Source organism: Castanea sativa, chromosome 2 (genome assembly GCF_040712315.1).
Source record: "Castanea sativa cultivar Marrone di Chiusa Pesio chromosome 2, ASM4071231v1".
NCBI lineage: Eukaryota > Viridiplantae > Streptophyta > Magnoliopsida > Fagales > Fagaceae > Castanea > Castanea sativa.
The window spans coordinates 12,766,244-12,781,882 of NC_134014.1; the positions used below are offsets into that span (position 1 = coordinate 12,766,244).

At 31.7% G+C, this 15,639-nt stretch overlaps 1 protein-coding gene across 1 annotated transcript; it reads left to right on the forward strand.

Annotated features, from left to right (window-relative positions):
* The first annotated feature begins 10,636 nt into the window (after nucleotides 1-10,636).
* On the forward strand, nucleotides 10,637-13,244 carry LOC142623170 (putative N-acetyltransferase HLS1-like). The gene is made up of 3 exons (XM_075796572.1): nucleotides 10,637-10,822; nucleotides 11,128-11,261; nucleotides 12,096-13,244. Exons 1-3 carry the CDS (start codon nucleotides 10,637-10,639, stop codon nucleotides 12,958-12,960), a joined length of 1,185 nt encoding a protein of 394 aa, XP_075652687.1. The 3' UTR covers nucleotides 12,961-13,244.
* The last annotated feature ends 2,395 nt before the right edge of the window (nucleotides 13,245-15,639 follow it).

A 15,639-nucleotide genomic window follows, 5' to 3' on the forward strand; every position in this document is an offset into this window, starting at 1 on the left:
ACTGATAGGTTTGTATAGGATCTTAGTGTCGGCATATTTCGTGCCAAATTTTAATGTATTTTTCTTATTAGTCTAATGTATACATTTGTGGGTTTCATCGTACTGGTTTGAGAGGTTCAGAGCTAAAGTTAAAGTTTTCGTGCCAAATTTTAATGTATTTTTCTTATTAGTCTAATGTATACATTTGTGGGTTTCATTGTACTGGTTTGAGAGGTTCAGAGCTAACGTTAAAGTTTTCGTGCCAATTTTTAATATATATTTCTTATTAGTCTAATGTATACATTTGTGGGTTTCATTGTACTGGTTTGAGAGGTTCAGAGCTAAAGTTAAAGTTTTCGTGCCAAATTTTAATGTATTTTTCTTATTAGTCTAATGTATACATTTGTGGGTTTCATTGTACTTGTTTGAGAGGTTCAGAGCTAAAGTTAAAGTTGCTGTTGTGATTATCTTAGTCAAATGAGATTTACATGTCACCTACAATCTTGCTTGACACTAGCGAGATTGCGAACCTAAGAAAAATTTGTTACACTCACTCTCGGTTGTACCCATCCATTGAGTCTTCTCTTATAACCCCATAACCTCAAGAGATTCAACACCAAAAGTTCTCATATTGAAGAGTTAGAGAGCAGCCCTTTTCTCTAGAGTAAAAACCCATTTTTTCTTTATACATTCATCCTATTCAATTTCCAAATCTATTGAGAGGAGATTAAAACCTTATACACATAGAAACTTTGAGCGTTCTTTGTTGTTGTTTAGTGCTAGGATCCATTGTAGAAATCCCAAAATCTTGAAGAGGCCTTAGAGTAGTCAAAGAAACTTGGTCTTGCGATTAGCAACTCAATTCTCAAAACCTGTGACTAGCAAGGATAAAAGATTTGTGCAATTAGTTGCGAACAGGGACAAGAAGCTCAAATATTTTGTCATTTACATAGCTTGGAGGGTTTGTAAGTGAGATGTATTGCAATCATCCTTGTTAGTGAAATTGATTGGTGGCTTAATTCGATAAGCCGTATAGAGTTTTTTGCCCGGTTTTGGGATTTTCTATTTTGATTATTTATACATGCACGTATAATTTGGCTAATCACATTAACAATTGGGCTTAATTTTGTAATTTGCTTAAAATTGACATAAGCTATAACATCAGGGTCTAAATGTGGTATCTCTCAAGGTTAAATCGCAATAAATGTGATTGACGATAGGTGTGGAGCAATTTATGTTAATGGAAGGTCTAATGCAGTAGAGGCTCATACAAGCTCTTGTTTTCATGAACTTGCATTGGCTTATTTAGGAAGTGAACCAAAATCTCACTTCAGCTTCATGGGAATGGCAAGTTCGCCATTAGTTGAGAAGAGGATGACTATGACCAATTAGACTATCCTATTCGAAGCTAAAAGCGTTGTTTGATTGACCCTTCCACAAGGCGACCAACCAAAACCACGGCTCGAGATCCTCACTTGGCCTAAATCTATATTTTTCATCGATCCCTCCAAATTATAGTTCATAATATTTTGTATTTATCTTTTTAAACCAAAGCTTGTTAGAAGTTTGAACTTGTAGGACAATTAATTTGACTTTACTAATGTTAGAGATATCAAGCCCAAATAGTCATGGCTCAAACCCTATCCTATTTGGTGTGCAAGTAGAGAATTATACTTATACTGTGTGTGTTTGGCACTCGCTTAAAAAGCAGACTTATTTTACTCACTGTTTTAAAAACTAGACTAGACTGGTCGATCCGACCGGTTTAACCGGGAACCGGGAGTTAGTCCAGTTCGATAAAACCCCCCAAAACTGGGTAAAAATTGAAAAATTGGTCAAAAAAGGGGTTGAACTGAAAATTAAAAAAAACGGTTCGATACCCGGTTCGGTTTTTAAAACCATGATTTTACTATTCAGCTTATTTTTGCTACTATTCATAGGCCCCACTGCACTTTTTGGTATTATTTATGGGTCTCACTATACTATTTCAGCTAACTTTTATATTTATTTACAGTACTCTCATCAAAGAGTTTTCAGTTTTAGCAAAATAAGCAGATTTCAAATAGACCCTTACCCAATAGACCCTATGAGTAAGATAAGGCTTGGTAGGAGATAGAGAGCATAAGCGTAAAGAGGAACACAATAGAGAACAAACAAAGGGATTTGTACTTCGGCTTAACGATCTATGTTCATGGAGGGATATTCCTAAGGACTACATGTATATTGTATGCTTAAATCATGCATTACAATGAACCCAATATGAATAATTTATAGGAGGCTAAACCCCCCCCACCCTTAGTCTAATCATCCATTAATTATAGTTAATATACCTATAGTACACATAATTATTTGCTTGGACACCAAGTAAGATTGGGCTGGCCTTGACTATTTGGGCTTGATATCTCTAGCAACTTACAAATTAGAAGACAACTTAATCCTACTACAATAGTGTTAGTCTACAGTTACTTTATTTATTTATTTATTTATTTTTTATACAAGTTAAAATTTTTAGTTTAACTTAATATAAGTGTATATGTGTGGGAAATTCCCTCCTGAAGACTTGAACCTTAGCCCTTACTCCCCACACCTCACAAGCACTTATACTTGTAGAGTAATCATTGCACCAATGCAATTTGCAGTGGTAGTCTACAGGTACTTTGCCCATAAATATTCTGTATTATACAGCTTCACATACACACCTCAATTCAATTTGCTTTCTTTTCACATGTTGGCTTTTCATTTCAAACTCTACAGTGTATTGATATACTTGGATGTTCGAGAATAACTGCATAGGATTGCCACAATCAGTCGTGGGAACGCATTTGATTCCATATGGTGCGAGGCAGAGAATCTACTGTCATAAAGTCACTGCGCTAATCCTTCTTGTATTTTTCCCACCACGCCACCACTCTGAAGTTGACATGACCGGATGACCCCCATTCATTACCATGTTGAAAGTTTATGAAATAATTCTGGTAATTCCAGGTTCACAATCCTTTGTAAACAGTTTTAAAAAGAATCCAGTGAAGTTTCTAGTTCTACACATGTACTTGTACGATCACCAGAGCATGATGGTGAATGAAATTTCCTCAACTGTCTAACACGGTATCAAGAATAGTTAGAAGTAATGATAGGGATACAAAAATTTTATTTGTCACATGTCACCTCAATAATTAAGAAAAAGTATATTAAAATGTTTGAGTTTATATCCTGTTTCATATTAAGTCTTTAGATTTTTAATTTTGTCATTTAAATTCTCAAACTTATGAAATTATATCAATTTGAAACACTCGTTCATCTTTGTTATTCATTCATGTTATTCTGAATAATAATGAAGAATAGAAAAAAAAAAAAATTCTTGATAAAACTTTGAGTTTCACTTGGTAATCAACATTGATTTCATGGTGATCACATTTTCAGTATAAACAAAACTTTTGTTCTTTAAGCAGAGCTTCCTCTCTCTAATCTTTCTATTCAATGACTAACAAATTAATTTATAAATGAATCCTAGGTAAAATTTAGGGTTTAATTAATGATTTTTACTACCAAGAATAATAAAATAAATAATGGAGATGGAGTGATGGACATAGACTTTTTTTGAGAAGAAGATAGACACAGACTTTAAATCAAAATCAATGATTTCATAAATTTAGAAATTTAATTAAAAAATAAAAAATTTAAGACCAATAAAAACTCTATTTTCCTTCTTATGTAAAATGAAAATTTTTGACAATATTCATTGAATAATTAGACCTCCTTTTATATTCGAATTGACATTCGTGTGTCCCAGCCACCATGTTCCACCATGAAAGCTTTGGTCATAGATTCTAACATGTGGAAAGATGTTGGACAATGTGGATTGGTTGCTGGAGCTATATCGGTTCAAGGACAACATGAGTCATGACACAATTATAAACTCATAGACTACTTTGGAAGAAAAGCCAAGATGTGACTTGACGAAACTGGCAAATCAACAACGTTTAACAGAAAGACTATTTCGTTCTTCTGTCCTGCCTTTCCACATGGTCTCTTTAGCTCAGATTCACAACTCACAAGCATCAAATTAAGAAGTCGGTGTGGATCAGAGAATATAGCAGCAAAAGCAACAAATTGAATAAAAACACTTTAGCATTCAGCAAAAAATAAAAACACTTGAGGGCAATAAAAAATATGGCACCATACCAACCTCTAGGGATGGAACTAGAATTTCATTTTAGTAAGGACCAAGATATAATAATAATAATAATAATAATAATAAAATCACCATTTAAGAATGAGATTTATACAAAGAATCAAGACTAAATTAATGTGCTTTCTCAACAAAAAAAAATGAAAAATAAATATAGTGTCTATTCAATGTTAAAAAAAATATAAATAAAATAAAATAAAAGATAGTAATTATTTCTTAACACATCTCAACTTAATTATCTATAAAAACATAACTCGACATTCTTTTAAATTATAAAATTTATCTTTGATTGATTATCTACTAAATTCTAGCAATTTTCATTAACTTAAAAGCTAGGTGATACCTAAATCAATATAAATGAAATTCATGTTATTTGAAAGTTTTGCGTTTAGACCTTAATATGAATTGCTATTGATTTTTAGACCAATTTTTTCTTAACCAAATGATTAATTAATCAGATTTTAATTTGCACGTATCATGGAAAAATCATAATAACGAAAACTCAACACACACACATACAAAGACAATAAATGTTTACAAAGAGAAGTTCAAAAGGGACAAAAACTCTCAAGCTTAGCCTAGTTAATGGAATCTACTATGAAGATAATTGCAATACATAAGGACTTACAAAACTTCCAATTATACAATGTACATGTACTCTAGCCCCCAGTTCTTGCTAGCAACAGACATCACCAATCGTTTCTCTTTACAGACTCCAAACACAAGTTGAGACATGGACTGCCAATCCGCTATCTTGGCCACTTCAAGGTCGTGTGAAGATTTGATTTAAGGTCTCTATGGTTTCCAACAACTCATGAACACTCAAGATTGCACAAGGTGTTGGGATGATAATCTAATCTCAAAGATATTCAATGGGAAGAGGGTAGGAAGAGGTTAGGAATTCTCATATCTAGTTTTTCTTTGCTTTGTGACCGTTTTCCTCTTCTTCTGATTTGGGTTACAAACCATATTAATATATGTGTCGAGTTTTATGGTTAAGTGTCGACAAAAAACCCATGGAAAGTCCAGGTCGGTGGCTTTCCACAATAGTTTTGCTCGATCAAGATGATCAGTGAGAGATGAACAAGCTGATTTATCTGAAACTCACTCGACCGAATAGAAACTTGCTCAACCGAAAATCTCCAAAGAAATTTATGTCATCTCCTAATTATACACCATACACAATTCCAACTGAAATAAACTGAATCCAGAGAAATTTTGCAAATACAATTGAAACTTTTGACACGAAATGTGCCCTCACAAAAATGACCCTAACGTTATCAATCATCTAGCACTTAATCCAAACACAAAAAGTTATAAAAATAAAATAAGCTTTAAAAAAAAAAAATGATGAATTGATAACTATGACGATTCAAGAAAAATACAATTTTGAAAAGGGGGAAAAAAAAAAAGCAAAAGCAGAACAATTTAACATGAAAAAAAAATTGAGCTTTCAATTCGACTCTATCATAATACTCAATATTATGTTTATTTCACCAAAACTACAAAGAAAAAAAAAAGATTTCTAGAGTATAATTTGTTTCTCCTTCTCTAAAAAAAAAAAAAAAATTATATCAATACCCAAACGTGTAGATATAGTTTGCCTCAACTTTGTTAATGTTTATAATTTTGATTCTTGTAATTGAAAATACTAATATAACTAGGAAGAAATGAAGGAAAGGAAAAAAAAAGGATATATTTTGTGAACACAAGGTTTAAACATTTTGTAGTTAAGAAAATAAAATCTATATTATAAGGCTATTCCATTTTTTTTTTCATACTTAATTCCAAAATGAGATTTTGGACTTTGGAGGGATGGGAGCATCTTAAGATACACTTCTTGAGATGGTTGTCACATCTTCAATTAAGTATCACAACTTAAGTTTAGGTATTTCTTAACTAAAAAAAAAGAAGATAAAGTTTAGTTACAAAATTGTTTATAATCTAAAGCTACAACCTTATTCAATAAAATAAATATTACTATATATTTTAAAAATCTAACAGTTGAATTTCATGTTTTTTACGCTCTTAAATCTTAATATACATGTAAAATTTTGTATCAACTAGATATTATTTACTATATGATCTACAAAAATTTGCAATCTAAAAAAATTTATTGATGATATAACTATTGATCTTTAATTTTCTATAAATTTTGCAAGCATGAAGAATATAAGAAGAAGATATCATCCAATGGTGGATTTATCAAAATTATCTTCTAATAAAAAGATATTGAGTAAGGTTGTAACCTAAAGTTACAAACAATTTTGTAACTAAACTTTATCTAAAAATAATTTAGGAGGGGGCCGTATGTGTGTATTAGTTGGTTAGATTTTGGATCTCTTTGGGCTAAATTAATTCATGAAAGGAAACAATGAATATTTGGAAGTCTAAACTTTTAATTTTAATTTTATTTATTATTACAACACACACACACACACACATATCTCATATCGTATCATATACTATATAATAAAAGTTGGCTTTAGAAGTCTTGGTTGCGCCAAATTCCTACTCTCACTTATTAGTAAATTAATTGTATTAAAAAAAGCCACATTTTGATTAAGAGATAAGATTTAACAATAATTTATAACAAATTTAAATTATATTCAAACTAAAAGTCTATTACTAACAATTTCTAAACTTAGATTTGACACAACCACATTTTTATTTTTGTTTTTTGTTTTTTTTCCTGAAGTATAATAAAATTTGGGTTAGAAGCCTTGGTTGGGCCAAGTGGCTATTCTCACTAATTGATAAATTAATTATATAAAAAAAACAACCCATATTTTGACTACGGGATAAGATTTAACAATAACTTAAAACAAATTTAAATTCTATTTAAATTAAAGTCTATTATTAAAATTTTCTAAACTTAAATCCTACACAACCAACGTTTTTGTTTTTTTCCTTTAAGTATAATAAAAGTAGTACTTAAAAACAGCTGTGGTTGCGCCAAGTGGCTATTCTTACTAATTAGTAAATTAATTTTATATTATTTGTTAGGATATATTTCCTCAAATTAAGGGATAATATTTAACAACTATTTAATTTAGGTAAAAAATTATAATTTAAATTTCAACAAATTTAAATTCTATTCAAATTAAATGTCTATTATAAAAAATTCTAAACTTAAATCCCAAACAACAACCCACATTTTCTTTCTCAAAAAAAAAAAAAAAAACTCACGTTTTGACTTCTACTTTGACTAAAAGTTTTTTAACAACATTTTAAGAACAAATAATTAGTAAATTAATTTTATATTATTTTTTATGATATATTTCCTCAAATTAGGGGATAATATTTAACAATTGTTTAATTTATATAAAAATTTATCATTTAAACTTTAACAAATTTAAATTATATTCAAACTAAAAGTCTATTATAAAAATTTATGAACTTAAATCCCACGCAAAAACCCACATTTTCTTTCTTAAAAAAAAACTCATATTTTGACTTAGGGATAAGATTTAACAATAATCACATTTTTGATTTTGTTTTTCCCTCAAGTTGCATGATTTAACAATAATTTAAAATAAATTTAAATTTTATTCAAAATAAAAGTTATTAAAAAAAAATCTCTAAACTTAAATCCCACACCACTCATGCTTTTGTTTTTGTTTTTTTTCCTCAAGTTGTTTCTTATTAAATTAATATTTTATTAGGATATTAAGCTACAAAGGTCTTGACTAAAGGATAAGATTTAACAATAATTTAATGGACAAAATTTAATTACAAAATTAGTTGTAGCCTAGGGCTATAAGTTTCTTTAAAAATTACTACATATTTTGAAAAACCATTAGATTGCATGTTCTTTACGTTCTTGATACATATGTCAAATTTTGTGCCAATCGGATATTATTTACTATATGATTTATAAGCTTATATTTTATGCATAATTTTAAACTTCAAAATTTTGCAATTTAAATAATTTATTAATCACATAACTATTGATTTTTAATTTTCTAGAAAGTTTGCAAACATGGATGATATAAGAAGAAAATGTAATTTAAGGGTGGATTTATCAAAATTCACCTTCAGTAAAAAAATTATTTATTTCTATTTTTTTCTTGGTACAATTTTGTAACTAAATTTTGTCCAAATTTAATTAAGATAAAACTTTATCATCTAAGTTTTAAAAATTTAAATTCTTCTCAAACTAAAAATCTATTATTAAATTTTTTAAAACATATATTTATTCAACCATGGTTTCTCAATACAATCTCTCTTAACTAATAAGTCATCCCTATAATTAAATCCCACACAATACATCCCACGTTGTTGTATTTTTTTTTAAATGCAACTTACTCTTATGTTTTAATCTAATAAATTCATCTTACTCATTGTTCTTTGCTTTTGAATTTGCATGCAAGATATTATGCTAAACGAAGTTTATTATAAAGAAGCAAAATAATAGACATCCATTTAAATTCTTAGTTCTCTTATGTAATTTTTTTTTTTTAAATTTTATTTTTATATTCTCAATTTTTGAACTTTTTTGTGTATGCTTGATTTTTGGTTTTAGTTATTGTATTTAATTTATGAATGTGTTGATTTTTTCAATTAGACTATTACTACGAAAAAATCAGAAATGAAGAACTGTTTTGTTTTTTATTGTTTGTGCTGACTAGGGTATAAATTAAACATAACCCAAATAGAAATGATCAAACTCATTCCATATCTAATATTAAGAAATTAACACAAAACACAAAGAGCATTTTAAAATATAAAAATAGATAAACACTTATAAAGTCTAATTAAACTCTAAACAATTAGATCTTAAAGTAATTTTTTATTAAATTATTTAATAATTTAGTTTTAATTATTTTGAAAATTTTGAATTTACTTATGAATATTCATCAAGCCATACTGCACATGAATAATACTAGTGCGTGCATGTATGTGTATATATATATATATATATATATATAATATTAAAAAAACAAGTGGGGATGAGAGGATGGCCCTTTGGTCTAAATGTGGCTCCATCTCTGCCTACCTCGTGGATATCTTCCACTAGAATTTCAAGAACTAATGAGAATGTGCATATTCAATTTTTTTTTTATATAAAAAAGGTGGCACAAATTATACGTAAATATGTATAAATGGAAACAATGCAGACCTCTTGATTATGCCAGATTATATCCTCTCTATTTCAACTCTCCCTTTCACAATTAAGGTTTTTTTTTTACTGATATTTAATAATATATATTATCACGTCATTTAAAATGGTTTGACATCATATAAAAATTTATATTTATAGTATCTAATATAAAACATGAGAGGTGAATTTTAAGTCGAAATGATCATTTTTCCAAATTATATAAGCAATAATATGATTCTTGTTAATAATTTTTTTGTGGAGCTAGTGTCAAAGACTTCCACCATGGACATCCTTTGCCGAACCAAAGTGCATGATCTTTTTCTTTTTCCTTTTTTTTTTTTTGGTCTCCTCTTTTATATGACTAGATTTTATTGAACCAAAACAGCAAGGAATGCAAACTACAGAAAACCAAAAACACCGACCACACTCAAAAAACTACAACACTAGGACACAACTATAGAACAAATAAGTTTCTCAAAAAAAGAAAAGAAGAAAAGAAACTATAGAAAAAATAAAGAAAGATAAGTCAAAACCCCAACTACAAACAAAATATTGCGACCACTTGAGCAACACATCTAAAGGGATTCTCCAATGATCTTGCTTTCAATACCTAAAACAAAGTGATTATAAGAATCTTTCATGACATTAATATGTTTAATTAAGCATTGATCTGAATAATTAGAATTTTCTTAATTCCAACTTCAGAAAGTATTGCAATTCCAAAAGACTATTTGCCTTAAAGAAACCCTAAGTGTTAGTGATTAATTGCACCAAATAGACAGAAAATGTTAAAGAAACTGAAAGATAACTAATATTAATTTAAGATATGGGCATAAAGTTGCTTGTGGTGCAATTACACACGTTCTCATTTTCTTTGTCCAGTGATCTTGAAAATCGCCTTATAATCCTTATGCATTATCTGGGTGTAATAGAATAACTAAAATATAGAACATGCAAATGATTACAAAGATCCTCTGAATCACTTCGTAGATTATTGTTTCATTTTTGGGTTGCAAAGCGTGGAGATAGCATACAACTTATTGTACGTCCTACCCCCTCAAAAAAAAAAAAAAAAAAAATTATTGTCCTAAATAAGAAAGACTCAAAATCATTGTCAGCTTTTTATTTTGTACCTAAAATTAACTGGAAAATAAAAATAAATTAAATATTCATCCCCACCTCCTCACTTTCTCCAGAAAAAAGTAATAGTAAAATAATAACTAACTTGCCAGTATATAAGAAGCGTAGTTTCGTGGCAGCTAGCCCATTCAAGAAAGATTCATATCTTTGAAAATATTTCCTTTCCCATCTAAGATCTGGTAACCAGTTACTTTTCTTCTTTTAGCTAGCCAGCCAGGTAAAACATGGCTTACAACAAAGAGAAGAAAATTCTCATAAGGGAATTCAATGAAGATAGAGATATTGAAGTGGTAGGGAAGCTTGAGAGAAACTGTGAGATAGGGTCTAAAAAGGGGGTCTCCATTTTCACTTACATGATTGGTCATGACCCTTTATGTAGGATTAGGTTCTATCCCCTTCATGTCATGCTGGTGGGTGTGACGTTTTCTCTCATATATCTTTGTCAAATGCCAAAGATTGAAATATATCATATATAATATTTTACACTTTAACTCTTTCTTATCTCACATTCAATGCCAAATCCAAACATTGAACCATATCATATATATAACATTTATACATTATTACATCCTTTCTTATCTCACATTCAATTATTATTTTTCTAAAAGATGTCTCCATTTCTTGGCACTACTTTATCTAGAGGAATCCTTTTGTCCCTCTAAGACAATAGTATAGATGTAGACTACTAATGTATATTTGTTGAAACGGCCTACAGGTAGCTGAGCTGCTAGAAAATGGGGAGCTTGTTGGTGTGGTTCGTGGTTGCATTAGGGATATGGGGACTGGTTTTGGGGAAGCACAATTGAAGATGGGTTGCATACTAGGCCTTCGAGTCTCTCCTACACACCGGTAATATATATAGTACTCACTTTCAAGGATATTTTTCTAGACTAAATAAGCAATGCTTTTGATGATTGTAATTAAAAACATACTAAATATTATTTACTATAAGACTTGAATAATGCAATATGTATGATTTTCATCATGGAAAAATAGGCAGCAGATCATTAGAAAGCAAAATGATGCGAACAGAAGGCTAGCTGCAGTTACTGATATATATATAACTCTTGCTTCAATCATTTCTCATATCATGAGCTATAAAAGGAGTACAAAATAGTAGAAATGATACTTTATTTCACATTGGTGCTTACTGTTGTTACAGTAATACCGATGACTTTAGATCAAATGATAAACTTACCCATCTGTCGTAAATATGTATAGTGCAATAGATGAGTGTTGGTATAATGGGGGATGGTCATATCCCATAACAATTATGCACCCCTCATACTAGATTTCTTACTTTGTTCGTCTACAAAGTCATGATAACTTCCCATGAAGTTTGTTTGTTTGTTTTTTTTTTTTTTTTTTTTTTTATAATTTTAATTTCTTATAAATTTTATAAATGAATAAATGTGACTATTTCAAAGAATAAGAGAGATCTATATTTGTCCTTAGGGTTACAAACCTTTAAGTAGGTGCAATCCTTCCTGAATGGGTAAAGAGTGTCTATAAATAGACTTCAAGTTATGAGTCCATTTCATCATTGTTCCTCTCAGTTTTTAGAGAAACACTATTAAAATGAACTCCACCCTTCACTAGGACCAACAGTACGTTAATTATTTACTGATAAAAAAACAATTCTTGTTGACAAACACTAACTTTTATATGTTTGGTCTCATGAAGACGGATGGGAATCGGATTGAAACTTGTCAACTCAGTTGAAGAATGGCTGCTGAGAAATGGAGCTGAGTACACATTCTTTGGCACTGAGAAGAACAATACTGCCTCTATAAATCTCTTCACTCTCAAATGCAATTACATCAACCTTAGCTCATTAGTCATCTTTGCTCAACCAGTTTGTTCTCCTGCACAGATTCTGTCCCAAGATATGAAGATAGAGAAGTTGCACATAGACCAGGCAATTTCCTTTTACAAAAAGAGGCTAGGTGAAAAAGAGGTATATCCAACTGATATTGAAGCAATTTTGAGGGAAAAGCTTAGTCTTGGCACATGGGTATGCTACTTTAACAAAGAGGGATGGATTAACTTACACAGCAAGGAAAAGAATGAAGACATTACTAAAACCTCAAGCTCTTGGATAATTTTTAGCATATGGAATACTTGTGAAGCTTACAAGCTCCAAATAAGAAAGTCACATCCACTAAGGTCTATTCATGAAACTCTAAGCCATGCAAGAGAGAAATTTTCCCTTTGCCTTAAAAGGCCAAATAGTGACACTTTGCCAAAATCAATTGGTTTTCTCTTTCTATATGGGCTTATTGGAGAGGGAGAGAAGCTTGGGGAGCTCATGAAATTTGTATGGAGTTTTGCATCCAAAGTGTGTCAAAAGGTGAAGGATTGTAAAGTAATTGTAACTGAACTAGGGGTCACGGATCCTCTCATAAAGCACGTGCCCCAAGAAACCTCTATGTCACGTATCAATGATCTTTGGTATGCCAAAAAAATGATGTTCCAAGATGACATGGTTGGAGTAATGCTGCCCAAGGAGCCACTAGGGAATGTATTTGTTGATCCAAGAGATTTCTAGCTAGGCCTATTCAGCACTCCAGCTAGTGCTCATGTGCCACACACAAAGCCATGAAGTTGATCAATACCATTGTTAATTAGGAAATCCTGCATGTCCCATATCATGCATTTGATCAATGATCTCTGGTTGTTGAAAAAGATGAAAGTCCCGATGAAGTAATGAAGAAACAGATGAATCAATGGCGACTAGACCAGCATGGGAACTATGGCTTTAGTGATACAATGAAACCCTAGAGGTAAACGAACATCATTGTTAATGAAAAATGTAACCTTCCACGGTCAGTATACCTTATCTGGTACACCTTTAATTTTAGTGTTACTGCATGCTGTAAGTAAGTGTGTGTGTGTGTTTTTTTTTTAATTTTTAATTTTATATATTTTTTAATGAAAGTGCCAATGTTAATGAAAAATGTTTAAATTTGTATTCCTTGAAAGTGGCTATTTCACTTAAAATGAAGATAGTCAATTTCGAGGTTAAGATTTTATTATGAGTGTAAGGGCAGGATTTGCTTAGATAGCCCAAAAATGAAAAGGACTAAGGCCCAAAGAGCCCAAAACAATAAATATGTAGAGAGTGGACTAGAAACTGAATTTCAAAGTGCTTGACTATAATAACAATGGGCTAGATGATACTAGAAAGGATAAATAAATAGTTTAATGCAAAGAAAATCTTCCTTGGCAAAGTTCGAGGATGGTAGTTCTGATATATTTCTTTTAGACTTAAGCACTATTACAATTATTAAATGTACAGTACTATTTTTTTCTCTCTCTCTAAATTCTCCCGTTCCCATGTAATGAGGGTTTCCTTCTTTATATTCACCCCACCACTTCATCTCAACCATCCATGTGTAGAACAAATTGCTGGCTTTGATACTTGTCCCATCAACACCTTTCTGAAATCTTCATGGGTAGCTGTAAGATTGAATATTACTATTCAGGTATCATCTCCACATTAATGTAGCCAGGGAGTTAGCTGCAGAGCATTTAATGCGGTGATAGTAGCTTTCTTTTAGATATTTCTCAGCTTTCCTTTGTCCTATTCTCTCCTGATGTTTGTCTTTACCAGTAGAATCGTCCAAAGTATTGCACTCGACGGCTAATCAATCCTTCTAACCTCTACTCTGCTAAGCTGATGAGGCATTTCTCCTCGGACTACCTTCCCAAACCCTCATGACCAAAATCCTTCCATAATTCACTAATTTGTACTTCTTCGCTAATATCTACTTGTCCTTGGACTACTAAATATCCTCGGACAAGGCCCACAGCCCAATATACATTCCTGGGCCTTTCACTCTTACAATAGCTCCTCGAAATTCTCTTCTTTTGTTCCTCGAAAAAAAGGAGGATTTCAATATTATAACAATTATTCTGCTCTTCTCTTACACCATCTCTGTCTATGCAGGTGTCTTTTCAACTGCCTAGAAGCACACTCTTGACGCTTCGGCATCCATAACGCACTTGCATTTAATTTCTGTGGCTTCATGTTCCTCACATTCTATGGTATGATGAAGATCCAACGGTTGAAGATTTTATGGGGACTTGGGCGGGAATTCTCCCGCTTGCTTTTCCCCTTCATACATATATTGCCTGAACACTTCATTTGCTTCACTTTTTGCACTCTCAAATCTCAAGAACTAGTCCGAGGAGCCCTTCTTCCCTTTTGTAAGTCGTTTTCAGTATATTTATTTTTTCTTCTCATCTTCTCTTCTATTTTTATTTATTTAGAGCCTTTTCTTCCTTAGCCCCCCGAACTTCACCTCGCCTTCCCACAACCCTCAACCTTTCTGGCACACGGGTAGATTCGCTTACCTAGTAGACACCCTAGAGGGTATAGAGAGCTTTAAAGCTCAATACCGAATCTCACTGCGGGTTTCCATTAGGTATTATAAACAAGGGGAATGACACACTATGAGGCAGGAGGGAGAAGTAGTAATCCCTATGATCGCCTTTATAGAGAGAGGGACGAGAATCCCCATGGGTAGAGTAATTAGGGATTACTTAATTGCTCACAAACTCTCCCCTACCCAGTGCGCCCCCAATATATTTAGAATTCTAGGTAGTGTAGATGCCCTCAATGAGAAGATGGGTGTGAGCCCCACCCATCATGACGTTAATTAGGTTTACAACCGTCATAAACTAATAGGGCAAGGGTATTACTTTAAAACCAGAGTTCCCGAGGTTAAGCTCACATTGTGTCTCCCTGAGTCCAACAAGGGTATGGATAAGGACTATCTAATCATTTCAGGGGAATGGTATGATGGGCTTCACTGTCCGACTAGAGAAGGGACACCAGGTGGGGTATTTAGGCCTAGGTTTATTATTCCAATAATACCCTTTTTTCTTACTAACATTTTCTTTGCTCACCCTTTCTATTCATACTCGTAATTTATTTTTTCTATTATATGCGCTGTTTTCTGACGATATTTTTGCTTTTGATGAATTTGCAGATAAGTACTCTGCTATCCTGAACCTTAGCCTTTTCAACAAGTCAGACTTGACAAAAATACTCAAGATTGAGATATTTGTTCACACAGACGGGCAATTAAGAGCAGGCCATCTCATCCTCGACTACAATCCCATCTCGTCTAACTTCCAAGCACCCAAGTACGTGATCAAAGCTAAAGATCGTCGCTTTCACTTGGGCGATGCCTTCCCAGCCAGCTATCAAAGAAGAAGAAGA

Coding starts and splice junctions, on each gene's coding strand:
- LOC142623170 (XM_075796572.1), top strand. CDS start 10,637: ATGGCTTACAACAAAGAGAAGAAAATTCTCATAAGGGAATTCAATGAA. Junction 10,823..11,127: donor ATCCCCTTCATGTCATGCTG/GTGGGTGTGACG, acceptor AACGGCCTACAG/GTAGCTGAGCTGCTAGAAAA. Junction 11,262..12,095: donor CGAGTCTCTCCTACACACCG/GTAATATATATA, acceptor GGTCTCATGAAG/ACGGATGGGAATCGGATTGA.